General features: G+C 51.7%; 1 protein-coding gene across 1 annotated transcript; it reads right to left on the minus strand.

Moving 5' to 3' along the window:
* Positions 1–9025: 9025 nt before the first annotated feature.
* On the minus strand, positions 9026–12554 carry SERTAD1 (SERTA domain containing 1). Its single transcript, XM_002829229.5, has 2 exons — positions 12371–12554; positions 9026–10070 (listed from the first exon to the last, which is right to left on the minus strand). Exon 2 carries the CDS (start codon positions 10068–10070, stop codon positions 9360–9362), a length of 711 nt encoding a protein of 236 aa, XP_002829275.1. The 5' UTR covers positions 12371–12554; the 3' UTR covers positions 9026–9359.
* Between the last annotated feature and the right edge of the window lie 6849 nt (positions 12555–19403).

Below are 19403 nucleotides of genomic sequence, written 5' to 3' on the forward strand. Positions count from 1 at the left end.
GGCTCGGGGGGAAAAGGAATGGGGAGGGGGGAGGAGAGAGAGACCCCAGCCATTGGCTGCGGGGGTGTGACGTCACCAGAGGGTGGGTGGTGGAGAAACAAACATCCCCCTCCTCCAGCTACATCTATCCGCAAGGGGTGGGGGCCACGAGACAGCCACCAGCCGCCTCTCTCTTGCCTGGGCCGAGATCTCTGCCAGGAGCTCAGCTTCAAGGATTTGCACGTTGGCCTCCTCGACTTGGAGAGTCAGGACCCTACCCCAGCCCCACTGTTTCCTGGCTCCAGGACCCGGGCCTGGCCAACCGCCTCTACTGTAAACTCCTTTCACTCCCTCTCCCTATCAATTTGGGTTCAAATCACAGCGCGAGCACTTCCTGGCTGGGTGACCTGCTGCCAGTCACAGCTTCTCTTTGCGGATAGTAAGAGTACCTACCTTATGGGGTTGTGGTGAAGATTAAACGAGTTAAAAGAGACTGAACATGTAAGACAATGCCAGGCGCAGAATGAGGGTTACTAATAAGTATTTGGTATTATTTTTCACACAAATTAGGTGGCTGGCTCATCTTGCTGGGGGGTTTTGGCCCCTTTTTAGTAAGACTGGGGAGCCCCAGTCTCTGTCTAATGGAGTTACTGTTTAGGGGGACACCTATCATATACTAAGTACCATGCTCAGTGCTGAAGCCCTGCTTTTGAATCAAGGGTATAAAATGGGCTCCTTATGCTCCCCACCTTTTTTTTTGAGACAAGTTCTCACTCTGTTGCCCCGGCTGGAGTGCAGTGGTGTGATCAGGGCTCACTGCAGCCTCAACCTCCTGGGCTCAAGCAATCCTCCCGACTGAGCCCCCTCAAATAGCTGGGACCACAGGTATGCATCACCATGCCCAGCTAATTTTTGTATTTTTTGTAGAGGTGAAGTTTCACCATGTTGCCCAGGCTGGTCTCGAACTCCTGGGCTCAAGTGATCTTCCCACTTCGGCCTCCCAAAGTTCTGGGATTACAGGCGTGAGCCACCGCGTCCAGCTATGCCCAGTTTATAGCTATGTGGCCAGGAGGTGGTGGAGCTGAGGTCCAACCCCTGTTCTCCTGCACCACAAAAACCCTGCTACACTCTTCTGCCCCTTCCACTTTGCAGACAAGAAGGCTCAGAGAAGGTAAGTGACTCTCCCAATATCACCATAGCAGGTCATTGGCAGGGGTTCAGATTTGAACCCAGACCTGCCCGACTCCCAAGCCAAGGCTACCAGGCCTCACCCCCAACCCCTGGACCCTGGTCCAGCCCCCAGCCTGCCCTGACTCACCAGACCCCGGGGGGCGGCACAGGGAGCACAGGTACCCCCACATGCCACTTGAACCCACCCGGCTGCTGCCTCGGAAGCTCGTCGCTCTCTGAACCCAGGCCCCAGGCCTGGGCTGGGCTGAGGCTGGGGGATTACCCCCAAAGCGCATGTCAGCAGCTTCTGCCCCATTGTCCAGCCAGGCACAGACACCAAGCCCTGGCCTCCGTCGGCACCCTCGCCCCTCACACCAGCCTGGGTGGCCCCTCTGCAGACCTGTCCCCCATCTCACACCAGAGGGTTGGGGCCTACTTCGGAGGGCATGGGGGACCAGGCCAGGATGGCAGGATCCCGGAATGCTGGGGGCCTCCCTCCCTTCTCTCTGAAATGCCCCCTGCCCACTCTCAGCCACCGAGGAAGGCAGGAATGTGCTGAGCTCTGGGAAATGCCTTCCAGGCCTGGCAGCAACCAAGGGTTGGGGTGTGGCCAGAAGCCAGCCAGAGCCCTCCTCCCGGGAGGGGTAGAAGGGATGGTATGGTCGGGGCTCCTGATGGGCCTGAGGAGACCCTCACTTCATTGCAGTCTCTCTCCTTCACTGATTCACGCAAACGTTCTTTCCTTCCTGTATTCATTCAACAAACACTCACAAGCCCTGTTTAGTGGTAGGTCTTTTGCTGGGCACAGGGGACATCAACAGATCTAACTCCACCCCAGGGAGGAGGGGGAAAACTCAGGAAAGGATCCTGCAGGAGGTGATATCGGCAGTCAAACTGAATTAGCCAGGCGTGGTGGCAGGCATCTGTGATCCCAGCTACTCGGGAGGCTGAGGCAGGAGAATTGCTTAAACCCGGGAGGCAGAGGTTACAGTGAGCCAAGATCGCGCCATTGCACTCCAGCCTGGGTGACAGAGCGAGACTCTGTCTCAAAAAAAATAGTAATAATAAATAATAAAAAGAAGTCAAACTGGAAGATTGAGGAGGAGGGAGCTAAGGAAAAAAGGAGGGAAGGGGGTTCCAGGCAGAGGGACAAATGTGGGCAAAGGACCAGAGGTGAGAAATGGAGCGGGTCTTCATTCACCATCAGCAAACACTCAGTGAGCACCTGGTCTTCTGTCCAGTCCCAGGCTGGATGGTGCTGGGGACACAGTGTGACTGGGACAGCTCAGGCCTGCGTCCACGCCGTTCACAGTCCAGCAGGGAACAAACCCAGAAAAAGGAGGGTTGTGATGGGGCAATCATAGGCAGAGAGGTCAAAGCCTTGATGGGGAAGTCCAGAAAAGGTGCCTGCCCCAGCCTAGGAAGAGAAATCAAGGAGGGCTTCCTGGAGGAAGTGGCATTTGAGCTTTCACCTGGAGGATATATAGGAGTTAACCCAAAGCCATGAGTGGTGAAGGAATGACAGTGTGTTTCAGGTAACGGGAATACCCTGTGCAAAGGCCGTTTGAGAAAATGGTTAAGGTGAGAGTGTGAGGGAAAGGTAAGAGGAGATCCAGGGGTCAGCAGGGCCATGAGGAGGGCCTCCGACTTTGTCCTGTGGGCCCTGAGTAGCTATTGGAGGGATGAAGTATCAATAGCACTGAGCTTTTAGGTACAGGAAGGCAGAAAGAGGCTGAGCTATCAGCCAGGCTAGCGTAGGGAAGAAAATCCCCCTCTCTCTGCTCAGGATCAAACAGAAAAGGGAGGCTGGTACACACCATCCCCTCTCTTCCCTTGTCTCAGAGAGCAGAGATCTTTGCTTGTTCTCAGTCTTAGGGGAAAGCATTTAACCTTTTGCCATAAAGTAGGACATTAGTGGTCCATGTTTTGTAGATACGCTTTATCAGGTTAAGGAAGCTCCTTTCCCTAGTTTGCTGTGAGTTTTTTGTTTCCTTGTTTTTGAGAGATGCGGGTCTCACTGTGTTGCCCAGGCTGGCCTCAAACTCCTGGCCTCAAGCGATCCTCCTGCCTTGGCCTCCCAAAGTGCTGACATTACAGGCATGAGCCACTGTGCCCGGCCTGCTGTGAGTTATTTTCTTTCTTTTTCTTTCTTTCTTTCTTTTTTTTTTGAGACAGAGTTTTTGCTCTTTCGCCCAGGCTGGAGCAAAGTGGCACAATCTTGGCTCACTGCAACCTTTGCCTCTGGGTTCAAGATATTCTCCTGCCTCAGCCTCCTGAGTAGCTGGGATTACAGGCGCCTACCACCACACCCAGCTAATTTTTGTATTTTACACTTGATCTTAGCCAAAAGGCCAAGAAGCGATAATTTTGTATTTTTAGCAGAGACGGGGGTTTCGCCATGTTGGCCAGGCTGGTCTTGAACTCCTGACCTCAGGTGATCCACCCGCCTCGGCCTCTCAAACTGCTGGGATTACAGGCATGAGTCACCACACCTGGCCTGTTGTGAGTTCTTATCACGAATGGTGTGTCTCTCTGTGTGTCTCTATCTTTGTGTCTCTCTGTTCTTCTGTTTCTCTCTGTCCTTATTCTTTGTCTCTCTTTCCTAGTTTCTTTCTGTTTCATTCTGTCTGTGCGTTTCTCTCTCCCTCTCTCTCTCTGTCATACTTTCCCTCACCCGAGGGGGTGTCGCCATGGGAAGCTAAGTTGGGGGTGGCACCAGTGTCCTGGTTCCGGCTGTGGCCACCGCAGTAAACACAGGACATCCTGTGAGGCTAGGGAAGGAGGTGGACACTTCTCCTCAGGGACCACCCTCTCCGGACCCAGTCTGAGCCAAGCAGGAGCCTTGGCCTGCCCTGCATGGCCTAGCCACTCCGCCCCACCCAGTCCAGCCAAGGGATACTGGTGTCTCCCTCGAGCCCACCCTTCACGCCCACCCCCACACCCCAGTCCTCTCTCCTGAGCTCTCGGCCCAGGGCCCCAGCAGCTCCATGCCTTCCCCTGGGTGTCTCCCCAGCCTCTTGCACCCACTGGGTCCCTCCCTGGCCCCAGCCCCAACCCCAGACTTGTTTCTCTCCCCAGTCGCCATCTCAGGGATGGCCCCAGTGTCTCCCAGTCCCCTGATTAGAGCCCTGAGCCTGGTCTAAGACCCCTCCTCCAGGCCTTGTCAGTCCCACAGCCTGTCTGCTGGGCCTCCTGAGTGCCTCTTCCCTTCCAACAGCTGCTCCGTCCTTCTCCAGATTCTCCACCCCTGGGATCCTGGGCTCCTGGCCTCCAGTGTCACCTCCCCAACGATGCCACCCACCTAGCGAAGGGATCCTTTTACTTCATGACTCCCCAGCGTCTTCAGAGTTAAGTCCCCCATCCAGGGTCCTGTATGCCCTGGCCCCTGCGGACCCTTCCAGTCTTGTCATTTACCTTACTGCTTTCCTCCTCCTTCCAGCCAAACCCAGCAGCTTAGAGATCCCTGAAAATGTTGTAGGGTCTCTCTCTCAGTGACCCTTGCTGTTTCCTTGCCCACCAGAACAATAGTTCTTTGGGGCAGATACTGTTACTGTTCCAGTTTACAGGTGAGGACCCAGAGGCTCAGAGAAGTTAAGTACCTTGCCTAGAGTCACACAGCCACAGAGCGGTAACTCTTTTTTCTTTTCTTTTCTTTTCTTTCTTTCTTTGTTTTCTTTCTTTTCTTTCTTCCTTTCTTTCCCTTCCTTCCTTTTTTCTTCTTTCTCTTTCCTTTCTTTCTTCCTTCCTTCCTCTCTCTCCCTTCCTTCCTTCCCTCCTTCCTTCCTTCCTTCCTTCTTTCTTTCTGACAGGGTCTTGTTCTGTCACCCAGGCTGGAGTGCAGTGGTGCAATCATGGCTTATTGCAGCCTCAAACTCCTGGCCTCAAGTGATCTTCCCACCTCAGCCTCCTGAGTAGCTGGGACTACAGGCATGAGCCGTCGCATCTGGCCAAAGCTGGGGTTCAAAGCCAGGCAGTCTGGCTTTCAGGAACAGTCTCTTCTCTCCAGCTTACTGCTTCAATAATATCTTTGTTAGATTTCTAAAGTGTGCTGGGACTGCATACCATAGGTGCTGAATAAGTGTTTTTAAATTTTGTTTTGTTTGTTTTTTTTTGAGATGGAGTCTCGCTCTGTCACCAGGCTGGAGTGCAGCAGCACAATCTTGGCTCACTGCAACCTCCGCCTCCCAGGTTCAAGTGATTCTCCTGCCTCAGCCTCCTGAGTAGCTGGGATTACAGGTGCGTGCCACCATGCCTGGCTAATTTTTGTATTTTTTAGTAGAGATGGGGTTTCACCATGTTGGCCAGGATGGTCTCAATCTCTTGACCTTGTGATCCACCCACCTCGGCCTCCCAAAATGCTGGGATTACAGGCGTGAACCACCATGCCCGGCCGCTCAGTAAGTGTCTAATGAATAGGGACAGAGGTAGAAGGTGAGCCTTGGAAAGTACAGAATTCAGACCCCAGAGAAGTGGGGTAATACGGGCCCAGGGGCAGGGGAGAGATGTGGTCAAATTTACCCTTTACATAGGGATAGGCAGTGCTCATAAAGTTCTGCTGAATGAAGGACAGGAAGAAGGGAGGGAGGAAAAGGAAACCAGATAGCTGGTCACAGCTCTTCCAGGTATCAGTGTGAGAGTGTGTGTGTGTGTGTGTGTGTGTGTGTTTGGGGGGTGTTCCTGTGAATGCCATGGAGGAAAGCTGGCCTAGGGGGTGTCATGGTGGGCATGCACAGAGGCTCTGTGAAAGGTGGCAGCTGCACCAGGGCTGGCGGCTCAGCTAGGAATGGTGTGGGCCCTGGAGTCTGCTGGCCAACGTGGTGTGGCCTCTTGGGGTTGAGCCTGAGGGTGGAGCAGCACACCAGAGCCAGGGAGCCTGCATAACCCATCTGGGGGTGAGACATGGGGAGAGGGGGCAGGTCCTCACGCATGAGCCATTCATAAACCTGAGGGCACCTGGCGGATGGGACCAGGGCTGATGTAGCCCATATAGTGCTTTTGTGTAAAAGACATGCCCCTTCCTGGAGGTACTTGACCTCCATCTGCTGGGAAACTTGTAATAAATACGTAAATGCAGGGTACCTGGAACACAAGTGGCAGCCCCTTACATATGGAGCCCATATGCAGTGCACAACCTATGCAACTGTACCTAGAGGCTCTGGGGAGAGGGGCCATCACTGGCGAAGCAGGCACAGGGGCAGATGGAAGGATCAGCTCACCCCCATATTGGGCCTCGGAGACATCAGAAACAGGTCCTTAGCTGGGCACAGTGGTTTGTGCCTATAGTCCCAGCTACTCCGAGGGCTGAAGCCAGAGGATACTTTGAGCCTAGGAGTTCAAGGCTGTACAGCACTATGATCACTCCTCTGCACAGACACTGCTCTCCAGCCTGGGCAACACAGCGAGACTCAATCTCTTTGAAAAAGGGGGGAAAGGAAAGAATAAGAAACAGGCCCACAGGAATCCCATAACTTTGGGAGGCTGAGGTGGAAGGATTGCTTGAGCCTGGGGGTTTGAGACCAGCCTGGACAACATAGGGCAACACTGTCTCTACAAAAAATTTTAAAAATCGGCCGGGCGAGGTGGCTTACGCTTGTAATCCCAGCACTTTGGGAGGCCGAGGCAGGGCGGATCACTTGATATCAGGAGTTCATGACTTGCCTGGCGAACACGGTGAAACCCTGTCTCTACTAAAAATACAAAAAATTAGCCGGGCGTGGTGGCGGGTGCCTGTAATCCCAGCTACTCGGGAGGCTGAGGCAGAATTGCTTGAACCCAGGAGACAGAGGCTGCAGTGAGCCGAGATCGCACCATTGCACTCCAGCCTGGGCGACAGAGCGAGAACCCGTCTCAAAAAATAAAAAATAAAAAATAAATAAAAATAAGAATAAAAATAAAATCAGCTGGGCGTGGTGGCACGCACCTGTAACCCCAGCTAATTGGGAGGCTGAGGCGGGAGGATTGCTGAAGCCCAGGAATTCGAGGCTGTAGTGAGCTATGATTGCACCACTGCACTCTCCAGCCTGGGCGACAAAGCGAGACCCCGTCTCTAAAAGAAAAAGAAAAGAAAGAAACAGGCCCGCAGAGTGTTGTAAACAGAGGGCGTTCATGATCCCTCGACCACTGGACAGATGTCTGGGGAACCCAAGACGGCGGCACCGCAGAGCCCGACTGGGCACCAGGGGGCGGTGCTGAGCTCAGCCCAGGCGCCCAAGTTTTGAGTCAGCGGCAAAACAGTCCGAGTCCCATTTGCCCCGGGGGGCTGGAGTCATTCGGGGTTGGAGTCAGGCGCCTGGAAGACACTCAGCCTGGACGACAGCTCCCCGCAGGCCATTTTCACCCGCTTCCGCGGCCCGCCTCATCCACTTCCAGAAATGGGCACAACTTCCTCTGCTCCTCCAGGAAGCGCCACTCTGCCCGCCCCTTCCCGGCCCCTGGGGCCGACCCGGGTTCCCCATCTGGCCCAGCTGCACTCCTGCCTCTGCCTCCTCGAGGCTTCTGGCCAGAAGCGAGGCTCTGGGACCCCACGATGGCGGCGTTTCCCTCACTCAAGGCTCCGCTGGCCCCTCGGATCACCGTCCAGCCCCCTGCGCCTCTCTGCATGCGCACCCGCAGTTTTCACGGTGACACTCCCTCCCCTCCGTGCACCCCCCCTCAGGCTCCGCCCTGTCCCTGCGGCCGTCAGGAAGGACGCAGCCTGGGTCCTGTGCCAGGCCGCTGAGTGTGCGGCCCCTCCCAGCCGGGCCTGGAATGCGGCTGGACCGCGGGGGCGGCCGCTGACACCCGGCGCTCCAGCCAGGCCCAGCACACGGGCAGGTGGCCCCAGCTCGTCCGGGTCTGGGTTTCTTCTAGAAGGAAGGCACAGCTGCCTGCCCTGAGCTCCCTCTCTGCAGTCCAGCTACCAAGCCTAGTGGCTTTATTTCAGACACAGCTCCAAGCGGCCCTATCCTTTGCCCAGAGATTTAAGACCAGGAGTGGATTTTATTTTTAAAAATGGGCTGTTGTCCCCCTTTCCTTCCCCCATTTTCCTGGAGAGCCGACTCTCAGGGCTCCTTGGAGAGGATCTGTCCAGGGTCCAGGTTTTGTGTTTTTATTTCTGGACCATTCTGAAAGCAATCTCCCCTTCTCTCCTCAGTAAATACAGGTAGACTCCAGGCGAGGACTTGCTTTCATTTTTAAAAATTTGCCTTGACTTCCTGCTAGCGAGGAAAAGAAATAAAATTTAAGAAAAAAAAAAAAAAAAAGGCCAGGCACAGTGGCTCATGCCTGTAATCCCAGCACTTTGGGAGGCTGAGGCAGGCAGATCACGAGGTCAAGAGATGAAGACCATACTGGCTAACACAGTGAAACCCTGTCTCTACAAAAAATATAAAAAATTAGTCAGTCCCAGCTAATTGGGAGGCCGAGGCAGGAGAATCGTTTGAACCCGGGAGGTGGAGGTTGCAGTGAGCCGAAGTCACGCCACTGCACTCCAGCCTGGGCGACAGAGTAAGAATCTGTCTCAAAAAAAAAAAAGAAAAAAAAAAAAAGTGGCCTGGTAGGAGGATCGCTTGAGCCCAGGAGTTTGAGGCTGTAGTGAGCCATGATCAGACCACTGTACTTCAACCTGGGTGACAGAGCGAGACCCTATCTCAAAAAAAATAAATAAATTAAGTTCATAATTTAAAACCCACCTCAAGTGATAATCTTGGAGCCTTGGTTTTCTCACCTGTAAAATGGGGATGATAATACTACCAATCTTGTAAGGCTGTTATAGGATTAAATGAGTTAACACACTGAAGTGCTTAGAACTGTGCCTCGTACACAGTCTACGCCCAATAAAATGTTTGATGTTTTTATCTCGCCTTCACATTTGCCCAGAGACAAAGCAGCACACGGATTTGGGATTTCCCAGGACTGGCTTTAATTTGAAAAATCTGATTGGGGTCTCTTCCCATATCAGAGAAGGAACAGCCCAAGCTATGACCCCAGGGCCAGGGAATTCAGTCCCCACCAGACCCTGTCATTCCATCACTAGGGGGTAATTCCAGGCTCCCCTGCCAGCCCTGAGACAGGAGGACGGATGTGAAGTTGCCTAGGACTGGATTCTGTGTCTCCAAAGTGGCCCAAGCCCTGTTCTCTGTACTAGGGAAGCCAGCTGTGTCTTTTCGAGGACAGTTGGTCCAGCCAGCAGGCTCAGTTCAGATACCAGACAACCATCCCAGCATGTGGGCTCAGCGCCCTGGCCCCGGCGGCCGCTCCAGTGCCTGTGTGCCCACCAGCACATCCATGAGGTAGTCCAATTCAGCCTCGTCCAGCTCCGGAGCTTCCTCCTTGCCCGGCCCATCCTCAGGGCCTGGTTTGAGGCCCTCAGAGGCTGGTGCCCAAAGTTCATTGTCATACATAGAGGTGTCAATATCCTCAAACAGGCCCTCGAGCCCATCGTCCAGTAGACAGCCAGTGGCTGGGCCCAGCAGGTCCAAGGCACCCAAGCTGGGTGCTGCTCCCCCGATGCTACGGCCTGGTGGCCCCTCATCTGCCAGGGGTTGGGGAGCCTGACTCAGGCCCTCAATGTGGCTGAGGTCCTCTAGGAGGCTGGCCATGGAGGCTGAAAGGGCAGCGTCCGAGCTTGCCAGTAAGTTGTCAGCCACACTGGGGGCTGCAGGTGGGCTGGGCACAGGTGGCAGGGCAGCCGCGGGTGCCATGGACGCCTGGATGCGCCGCAGAGTGTTCACCACCAGCACCAGGTGCCGCAGGTCCGGCTCACTCTGCTGCAGGCTGTGGTGGAGTTTGAGCACTGAGAGGTCAAAGAGGGAGCTAGAGGCCACGGCCGGGGGTGCCTGTGCCACTGCTGCGTGGCCAGGATCTAGCCACCAGGCGTCGACTGCCAGAGGTTCCTTCTCCTCCTCCTCCTCCCGTTTCCGCTTCAGACCCTTGCTCAGCATCTGCAGAGGGCAGGGAGTTATGGAGTTATAGTCAGTTATAGAAAACCAATGTTAAGTTCAAAGCCTGGATCTGACAGTTGCTACAGGTCGGATCTTGGGCAAGTCACTTAACCTCTCTGTGCCTAGCTTTTCTTAGGGAACTTTAAAGATATAGACAATTTTTATTTAACTGTATATGTATATATATAGATTTTTTTTTTTTTGAGATGGAGTCTCGCTCTGTTGCCCAGGCTGGAGTGCAATGCTGTGATCTCAGCTCATTGCAACCTCTGCCTCACGGGTTCAACTGATTCTCATGCCTCAGCCTCCCCAAAAGCTAGGATTACAGATGCACGCCACCACACCCGCCTAATTTTTGTATTTTTAGAAGAGGCAGGGTTTCACCATGTTGGCCAGGCTGGTCTTGACCTCAAGTGATCCGCCCACCTCTGCCTCCCAAAGTGCTGGGATTACAGGCGTGAGCCACCGCACCCGGCCTATAGACTTTTAAAATTTTAAATTTTATATTTAAGTATATTTATAGACTTTTTTATCTGGAAAAAATAAAGATGGGGTCACACTATATTGCCCAGGCTGGTCTCAAACTCCTGGCCTGAAGCGATCCTCCTCCCTCAGTCAATAAGTACTTTTTTTTCCCCTTTTATTTTTTGTAGAGACAAGGTCTCACTATGTTGCCCAGGGTGGTCTCAAACTTCTTGCCTCAAGCCATCCTTCTGCCTCTGCCTCCCAAAGAATTGAGATTACAAGTGTGAGCTGCCTCGCCCTGCCAATAAGTACACTTAATGATAACATTATTATTTCCTCAGTGAACCATGTGGAATGGCCAATATTCAACTTTTTCCCCTACAAAAGCAGCTGTTTCACATATTTTATTATAATAACATAATTATATCTAAATAAGTTATAATATTATAAATACTAGCTTCACATAGTTTAATATTGTCTACTATGTTTCAAACAGTAAATAAATAAGGAAACACAGGAAATGTACAGAGAATTACAGGAAGACACTAAAAGGTAGAGACCTTTTAGATGATCAGAGAAGGCTCCTGTAAGGAGGTGACATTTGAATGGAGCCCTCAGGCCAGAGAAGTCAGCCATGGGAGACCCTGGGAAAAGCATTCCGGGAGGAGGGAACAACAAAAAAAGGCAAAGAAAAGCCCAGAGGGTGGATGGGCTTGAACTGGAAAGAGACCAGCATGGGTAGCACACAGAGAGTGACATGGTAGGAGACCAGATTGGGGAGCAGCTAGGGGAACGGGCACAAGCCAGGTCACAGAAAGCCACATATGCAGAAGTAGGGAGTTTGGATTTTATCCTGAGTGTGGTGGGCAGTCATTAAAGGAATTTGAGCAGGGAGGGAATGGTGTTGTGAGCTGATTAGGTTTCTGGAAGATCCCCCCCCATGGCTGCTTCGAGGAAGACTGTGGGGGGCAAAAAGAGGGGGGATCTGAGACCCACTGGTAGGCTGTACTCGTTTGGGACGGACGATGGTGATGGCCTGGAGCAGGAGCTGGTAGTGGGCATTGAAGGAAGTCGGTCGAGTCAGGACTTATTTGGGAGGCAGAATAGACAGGGCTTGTCGGGAAATCGTGATCGGCACGGGGGTCAGTCACTGAGAGAAGTTTGAGGGTCCACTGTTCTTGGAGTGGCGGGGGTAGGGCTGGAGTTTTGGACCCCTGGCGCTACCTACTTTTTTGGGCCAGGAAGACTGTAGAGTCCAGTTCTGGGATCCTGCCTAGCAAGATTTTAAGAGTGGCCCACCACCCTGTTTTGAAACAGGGTCTTCGTCCCCTTCCCCGCAGTCCGGGGAGTCCGGAACCGCAGGAATTCCGCCCCCACCCCCGACTCCGCCCCCGAGTCCCGGCGCCCCCTAGCGGTGCCCAGGCCGGCTTTCCCCCGGGGATTCTGGCCTCTCTGACCCCAGGACCCCTTCTACTGCCCCGATTCCCGGCTGTGATTCCTGCCGGCCTCCCGGCGCCGTGCGAGCCGGGACCCCTGGCGGGCTGTTCTCTGCGCCCGGCCTCCGCTCGCTTCCGGCAGTGGAGGCGGCTCCTCCCGAAGCGGCGGCGGCGGGGGCGGGTGAGTCACGCAGCCGGAGCCAAGGAGCCGGCGCCTCCGCCCCCTTCTCGGACTGCGGCGTGATTCACCCGGCCCGGCCGGGGCAGACAGCACGTAGAGGCCCGTGCGTCTCGATCCCGGGCAGCCCCGGCGGGCACCTGTCGGACCCAGGGATCGAACTCTGTGAAGGACCCGGCCGCTGGTAGCCCTTCTCTTCCCAGGCCCCTTCATTTACATACCTTGCTCACTAGCGGCCAATCAGAACGAAGAGGTAGCCACCCACAACCAATCAGGAAACAGCAGCGGCAGCATCGCTTGCTGGCTCTCCTCCGGAAACCGGCGCCTGGGTCGGGAGACGCAGTTCTGACTCCGGCTCACGACTCCAGACCTCTAACTACCCTTAGCGACCGCCCACTCTCGTGGCTTCCCCGCCCTCCGCCCCAGGGATTGGCCCTGCATGGTGATGGGCGGAGCCTGTAGGGGGCGGATTCTGAAGGAGGGGCTTCAGGGCGCATGCCCGGGCAGCTGCGCGAGTGAGGGGTGGAAAGAGGTGGCTTTTTACTCCGGGGAACGGTGGCGAGTGGGGGCTTTTGCCTCTCAAAGTACGAGCCCCTCACAACTACCCATGCACCTGCCAAACCCGGCAATTAAGTTTCTTACACATCCAGCCCCGACAGGGGTCTACACTACAGATAATGCCCGGGTTCAAATTCCAACTCCGGATTCCCCACTCACTGGATGCGTGACCTTGGAAAAATGATCAACCTCTCCAAGCTACACAAAGTTAAATGGGGATCGTCTTGCCTACCTCTTGACAGGATAGTTTAAATAGGATCGTATCTGTAAGAACACAATACCACACTCAAGCAATGCTGGACAGTTGGACTTAATTGTGGTTAAAGGCGGGAGTGAGGTTGGAGTGCGATACCAACTGAATCACATCCCGGGCTCCATTCCCTAAGCAGCTGTGTGACCTGGGGCAAGTGTTTTAATCCCTTCTGGTCTGTTTCTCCTTTAAAATGAGAGAAAATAGCGCCTAGTTTACAGGATTGTTTTTAAGGATTAAATTAATTCATGCAAAATCTTCAGAGTGGGTTGCAACGTGTTTTGTGTTTTTTTTTTTCATTTTATTCATTTATTTATTTATTTGAGACAGATTCTCACTCCGTCGCCCAGGCTGGAGTGCAGTGGCACGATCTCGGTTCACTGTAACCTCCGCCTCCCAGGTTCAAGCAATTATCCTGCCTTGGCCTCCCGAGTAGCTGGGACTACAGGCTTGCACCACCACGCCCGGCTAATTTTTGTATTTTTAGTAGAGATGGGGTTTCGCCATGTTGGCCAGGCGGGTCTCAAACTCCTCACCTCAGGTGATCCGCCCTTCTCAGCCTCTGAATGTTAGGATTACAGGGGTGAGCTACCGCTCCCAGCTGCTTATTATTTTTTTCTTTACTTTTTATTTTATTTTATTTTGTTTTTGAGACAGGATCTCGCTCTGTCATCCAGGCTGAAGTGCAGGGGTGCCATCTCGGCTCACATCAGCCTCCCGGATTCAAGCCATCCTCCTGCCTCAGACCCCCAAGTAGCTGGGACTACAGGCGCACACCACCATGCCTGGTTAGCAGCGTGTTTCTTTGTTAGTAGTAATAGCTGTTGTAATAAGACAAGCTCTTCGTTCAAGGTGGATAGACATGCAGGATGGGGCTAGAGGTAGACAGGGTATAACACTCCTCACATGGCCAGATGCAGTGGCTTACGCCTGAATACTCTCTCACCTAGATTTAATTGCTAGTTGTTAGCTAGGCAACAACTGTAATCCAGTACTTTGGGAGGCCAAGGCAGGAGGGTCACTTGAGTCCAGGAGTTCACTTGAGTCCAGCCTGGGCAACATAGTGAGATCTCATCACTACAAAAAAATTTAAGAATTAGCCAGGCGTGGGCTGGGCGTGGTGGCTCACGCCTGTAATCTCAGCACTTTGGGAGGCCGAGGTGGGCAGATCACGAGGTCAGGAGTTCGAGACCAGCCTGGCCAATATGGTGAAACCCTGTCTCTACTAAAAATACGAAAAATTAGCCAGGTGTGGTGGCAGGCGCCTGTAATCCCAGCTACTCAGGAGGCTGAGGCAGGAGAATAGCTTGAACCCAGGAGGTGGAGGTTGCAGTGATCCAAGACAGCGCCACTGCACTCCAGACTGGGCAACAGAGCAAGACTCTATCTCAAAAAAAAAAAAAAAAAAAGAATTAGCCAGCCGTGGTAGCATGTTCCTGTGGTCCCAGCTGCTTGCGGGGCTAAGGTGGGAGGATTCCTTGAGCCCAGGAGGTCAAGGCTGCAGTGAGCCATGTTCATGCCACTGCACTCTAGTCTGAGTAACAGAACAAGACCCTGTATCAAAAAAAAAAAAAAAAAGTAATAGTTGGTAACATTGTGCTAAGTTGCCTTTATCTACCTATGTGTATATATTGTTTCTTTTGCTAAACCTTTGAAGAGTAAATTGCAAGCATCTTGATATTCTCCCCTTAACAGCTCAGCAGACATCTCTTAAGAATAAGGACATTAGGCCCTGTGTGTTGGCTCACACCTGTAATCCCAGCACTTTGGGAGGCCGAGGCGAGCAGATCACCGGAGGTCAGGAGTTCGAGACCAGCCTAACCAATATGATGAAACCCCGTCTCTACTAATAATACAAAAATTAGCTGGGCATGGTGGCATGTGCCTGTAATCCCAGCTACTCAGGAGGCTGAGACACGAGAATCGCTTGAACCCAGGAGGTGGAGGTTGCAGTGAGCTTAGATTGCGTCATTGCACTCCAGCCTGGGCAACAAGAGCAAAACTCCATCTAAAAAAAAAAAAAAAAGAATAAGGACATTCATGTACAAGCCACAAAAATACTATTTCACATCTAATAGAATCAAGAATTCCATAATATCACCTAATAGCCAGTCTATATTCAAATCTCTCCAACTGACCCAAGAATATCATTTATAGTTGCTTTCTTTTCTCCAAAATCAGAATCCAATGAAGGTTCACATGCTAATTTGGTTGTAATGAAGAAATTACATACTATATTTTATTCTTGAACATTCCCCCACCCAAATCCTTTTTTTTTTTTGAGACAGAGTCTCGCTCTGTCGCCCAGGCTGGAGTGCAGTGGCATGATCTCAGTTCACTGCAACCTCCATCTCTGGGTTAAAGTGATTCTCCTGCCTCAGCCTCCCGAGTAGCTGGGATTACAGGCGTGCGCCACCATGCCTGGCTAATTTTTTTCTGTTTTTAGTAGAGACAGGGTTTCGCCATGTTGGCCAGGCTGGTCTCAAACTCCTGACCTCAGGTGATCCACCCGCTTTGGCCTCCCAAAGTGCTGGCATTACAAGCATGCACCACCATGCCTGGCTAATTTTTTTGTATTTTTAGTAGAGAGAGGGTTTCGCCATGTTGGCCAAGCTGGTCTCAAACTCCTCACTTCAGGTGATCTGCCCACTTTGGCCTCCCAAAGTGCTGGGATTACAGGCGTGAGCCACCACGCTCAGCCTCAAATCCTTTTTTATGTTTTGTTGACATTGAATTTCTGGCAAAACAGCCTAGTCATGCTGCATAGTGTCCCACATTCTGGATTTGTCTGACTGTGTTTAATTTGTTCCTCTCTTTTTCTAATAAGCTGGAGGTTGGGTCTAGGGGCCTGGCGAGATTCTGCTTATGCAGTGAACAGGGAGACTCCACAAGGTGTGTCCTAATCCTTATTAATGTACTTCCTAATCCTAATGCATTATAGTAGTTGGTACCCAGTGTCAGGATGTCCCACCATTGGTAATGCAGAGTTTCATCACATGATTAAGATTGTGAGGGTTACATCGTAAAAGAAATTTATCTTTTCTAGTTAGCAAATAACGTTTGGGATGATGCTTCAGAGCCTGTCAAGATCCTATCTTCAGGATATATGTGGTGGCTCATGCCTGTAATCCCGGCACTTTGGGAGGCCAAGGCGGGAACTTGAGCCCAGGAGGTTTTGTGATTTTTTTTTTTTTTTTTTTTTTTGAGACAGAGTCTCACTTTGTCGCCTAGTCTGGAGTGCAGTGTCACGATCTCGGCTCACTGCAAGCTCCGCCTCCCGGGTTCACGCCATTCTCCTGCCTCAGCCTCCTGAGTAGCTGGGACTACAGGCGCCCGCCACCACGCCTGGCTAATTTTTTTGTATTTTTAGTAGAGACGGGGTTTCACCGTGTTAGCCAGGATGGTCTCCATCTCCTAATCTCGTGATCCACCCGCCTTGGCCTCCCAAAGTGCTGGGATTACAGGCGTGAACCACCGCACCTGGCCGGTTTTTTTTTTTTTTTTTTTTGAGATGGAGTCTTGCTCTGTCGCTCAGGCTGGAGTGTAATGGCATGGTCTTGGCTCACTGCAACTTCCGCCTCCCCGGTTCAAGCAATTCTCCTGCCTCAGCCTCCTGAGTAGCTAGGATTACAGGCACATGCTACTATGCCTGGCTAATTTTTGTATGTTTAGTAGAGACAGGATTTCACCATGTTAGCCAGGCTGGCCTCAAACTCCTGACCTCAGGCGATCTGCCTGCCTTGGCCTCCCAAAGTGCTGGGATTACAGGCGTGAGCCACCACGACTGGCTTTTTTTTTTTTTTGAGATGGAGTCTCTGTCACCCAGGCTGGAGTGCAGTGGCACAACCTCAGCTCACCGCAACCTCCGCTTCCACGTTAAACAATTCTCCTGCCTCAGCCTCCTGGGTAGCTGGGATTATAGGCGTGCACCACCATGCCTGGCTAATTTTTGTATTTTCAGTAGAGACGGGATTTCAACATGTTGGTCAGGCTAGTATCGAACTCCGCCCACCTCTACCTCCCAAAGTGCTGGGATTACAGGCATGAGCCACTGTGCCTGGCCAGAGCCCAGGAGTTTGAGACTAGCCTGGGCAACATAGCAAGACCCAATCTCCACAAAATACTGGTTTTTTGTTTTTGTTTTTTTTGTTTGTTTGTTTTTGAGACGGAGTCTTGCTCTGTCGCCAGGCTGGAGTGCAGTGGCACTATCTACAGAATACTGTTTTTAAAAACTTATCCTAGCTTGGTGGCATGCACCTGCAGTCCCAGCTTCTTGGGAGGCTGAGGTGGATCACTTGAGCCCAGGAGTTTGAGGCTGCAGTGAGCCATGATTGCAATAGTGCACGCCAGCCTGGGCGACAGAGTGAGACCCCAAAAAGATCCTGTTTTCCACTAACTTTTCACCCAACGGTTTGAGCATTCATTGACAATTGCTGCCTGAATTAAAGTGTAGTTAGCATTTTTGAGAACTTACTTTGGCCAGGAGCTTTATTCAAAACTAAAAGCTCTTCCCACAGCTCCGGAATTAACAAATGAGCTACTTGAAGAAGGTTAAGTCTCATTGCCAGTTTATGGGACGAGTATTTTTTTTTTTTTTTTTTTTTTGAGACGGAGTTTCGCTCTTGTTGCCCAGGCTGGAGTGCAATGGCACTGTTTTGGCTCACCACAGCCTCTGTCTCCCAGGTTCAAGAAATTGTCCTGCCTCAGCCTCCCGAGTAGCTGCGATTACAGGAATGCGCCACCACGCCTGACTAATTTTGTATTTTTAGTAGAGACGGGGTTTCTCCCTGTTGGTCAGGCTGGTCTTGAACTTCCGACCTCAGGTGATCTGCCCGCCTTGGCCTCCCAAAGTACTGGGATTACAGGCGTGAGCCACCATGCCCAGTCCACGCCTGGCTCTTAAATTTTTTTGTAGTGATGAGATCTTACTATGTTGCCCAGGCTGATCTTGAACTCCTGGACTCAAGTGACCCTCTTGCCTTGGCCTCACAAAGTACTGGGATTATAGTTGTTCCCTGTCCAACAACTATCAAATAAATCTAAGTGAGATAGTATTCAGATGCTCAGAATACTTTTTTTTCCCCATCTTTTCTACGTGCTTGAATTTTTAATAATAAAATTAAGGTAAGATGCTAATTAGAACCAGGCCCCCGCTAGGCAAATTCACATTTTCTGCCCTCCAGAATCCATTTTTATGGCTGGCAAAAGGGAGGCCTGGACCTGGAGTCTCCCATTGGCTTACTCCAGGTCATACACTGAAGGAAAAGGAAATTTTCCTTCATGCCTGTAGTTCCAGCTGCTTCAGAGGCTGAGGTGGGAGGATCGCTTGAACCTGGGAGACAGAGGTTGCAGTGAGCCAGGATCAGGCTGCTGCACTCCATCCTGGGTGACAGAGCAAGACTCTGTAAAAAACAAACAAACAAAAAAAAACCAAGAACAAGAACTCAGAGGAATCATCTGATTAATATATATTTATTAAGCACCTACTATGTAGTGGCCACTGTTGTAGATGGTGAGGATACAGCACTGGGTAAACTTCACAGAGTCTCCCCTCTCATGGATCAGGGTAGGAGGTGAAGAGAGAAAATATATTTGAAAACAAATGCATTCATTGATTTGCAAACATTTATGTCTTGAGCCCCTTTTGTGTGCCAGACACTGTTATAGGCACTGAAGAAAGGGCAGTGAAATTATAGATGAAAATCTCTTATGGGAGCAGATGAACAATAAACAAATTACCTTGGCCGGGCGCCGTGGCTCACGCCTGTAATCCCAGCACTTTGGGAGGTCGAGGCAGGCAGATCCCTTGAGGTCAGAAGTTCAAGACCAGCCTGACCAACATGGTGAAACCCCATCTTTACTAAAAATACAAAAGTTAGCCAGGTGTGGTGGCAAGTACCTGTATTCCCAGCTACTTGGGAGGTTGAGGCAAGAGAATCATTTGAACCCGGGAGGCAGAGGTTGCAGTGAGCTGAGATTGTGCCACTGCACTCCAGCCTGGGTGACAGAGCAAGACTCCATCCGAAAAAAGAAAGAAAAGAAAAGAAAACAATCTAAACAACAACAACAACAAAAATTGAAAAAAAGAAAGCAAATTAAATCAATTTAATTTGCATTTTTAGTAGAGATGGGGTTTCGCCATATTGATCAGGCTGGTCTCGAACTCCTGACCTCAGGTGATCCGCCTGCCTCGGCCTCCCAAAGTGGTGGGATTACAGGCATGAGCCACCGCGTCTGGCCAGTTTTTTTTAAATTTTTTATTTGTAGAAGCAGAGTATCCCCATGTTGCCCAAGCTGGTCTTGAACTCCTGGGCTCAAGTGATCCTCCTGCCTCCGATTCCCAAAATGCTGGGATTACAGGAGTGAGCCACCTGGCCGGGTCTACTTCTTTTGTTTCATCAGGTCTCTGCTGAATTGTCACCTTTTCAGACATGACACATCCTCCT

The sequence above is a fragment of the Pongo abelii genome, chromosome 20 (assembly GCF_028885655.2).
Source record: "Pongo abelii isolate AG06213 chromosome 20, NHGRI_mPonAbe1-v2.0_pri, whole genome shotgun sequence".
Lineage (NCBI taxonomy): Eukaryota > Metazoa > Chordata > Mammalia > Primates > Hominidae > Pongo > Pongo abelii.

Coding starts and splice junctions, on each gene's coding strand:
- SERTAD1 (XM_002829229.5), bottom strand. CDS start 10,070: ATGCTGAGCAAGGGTCTGAAGCGGAAACGGGAGGAGGAGGAGGAGAAG.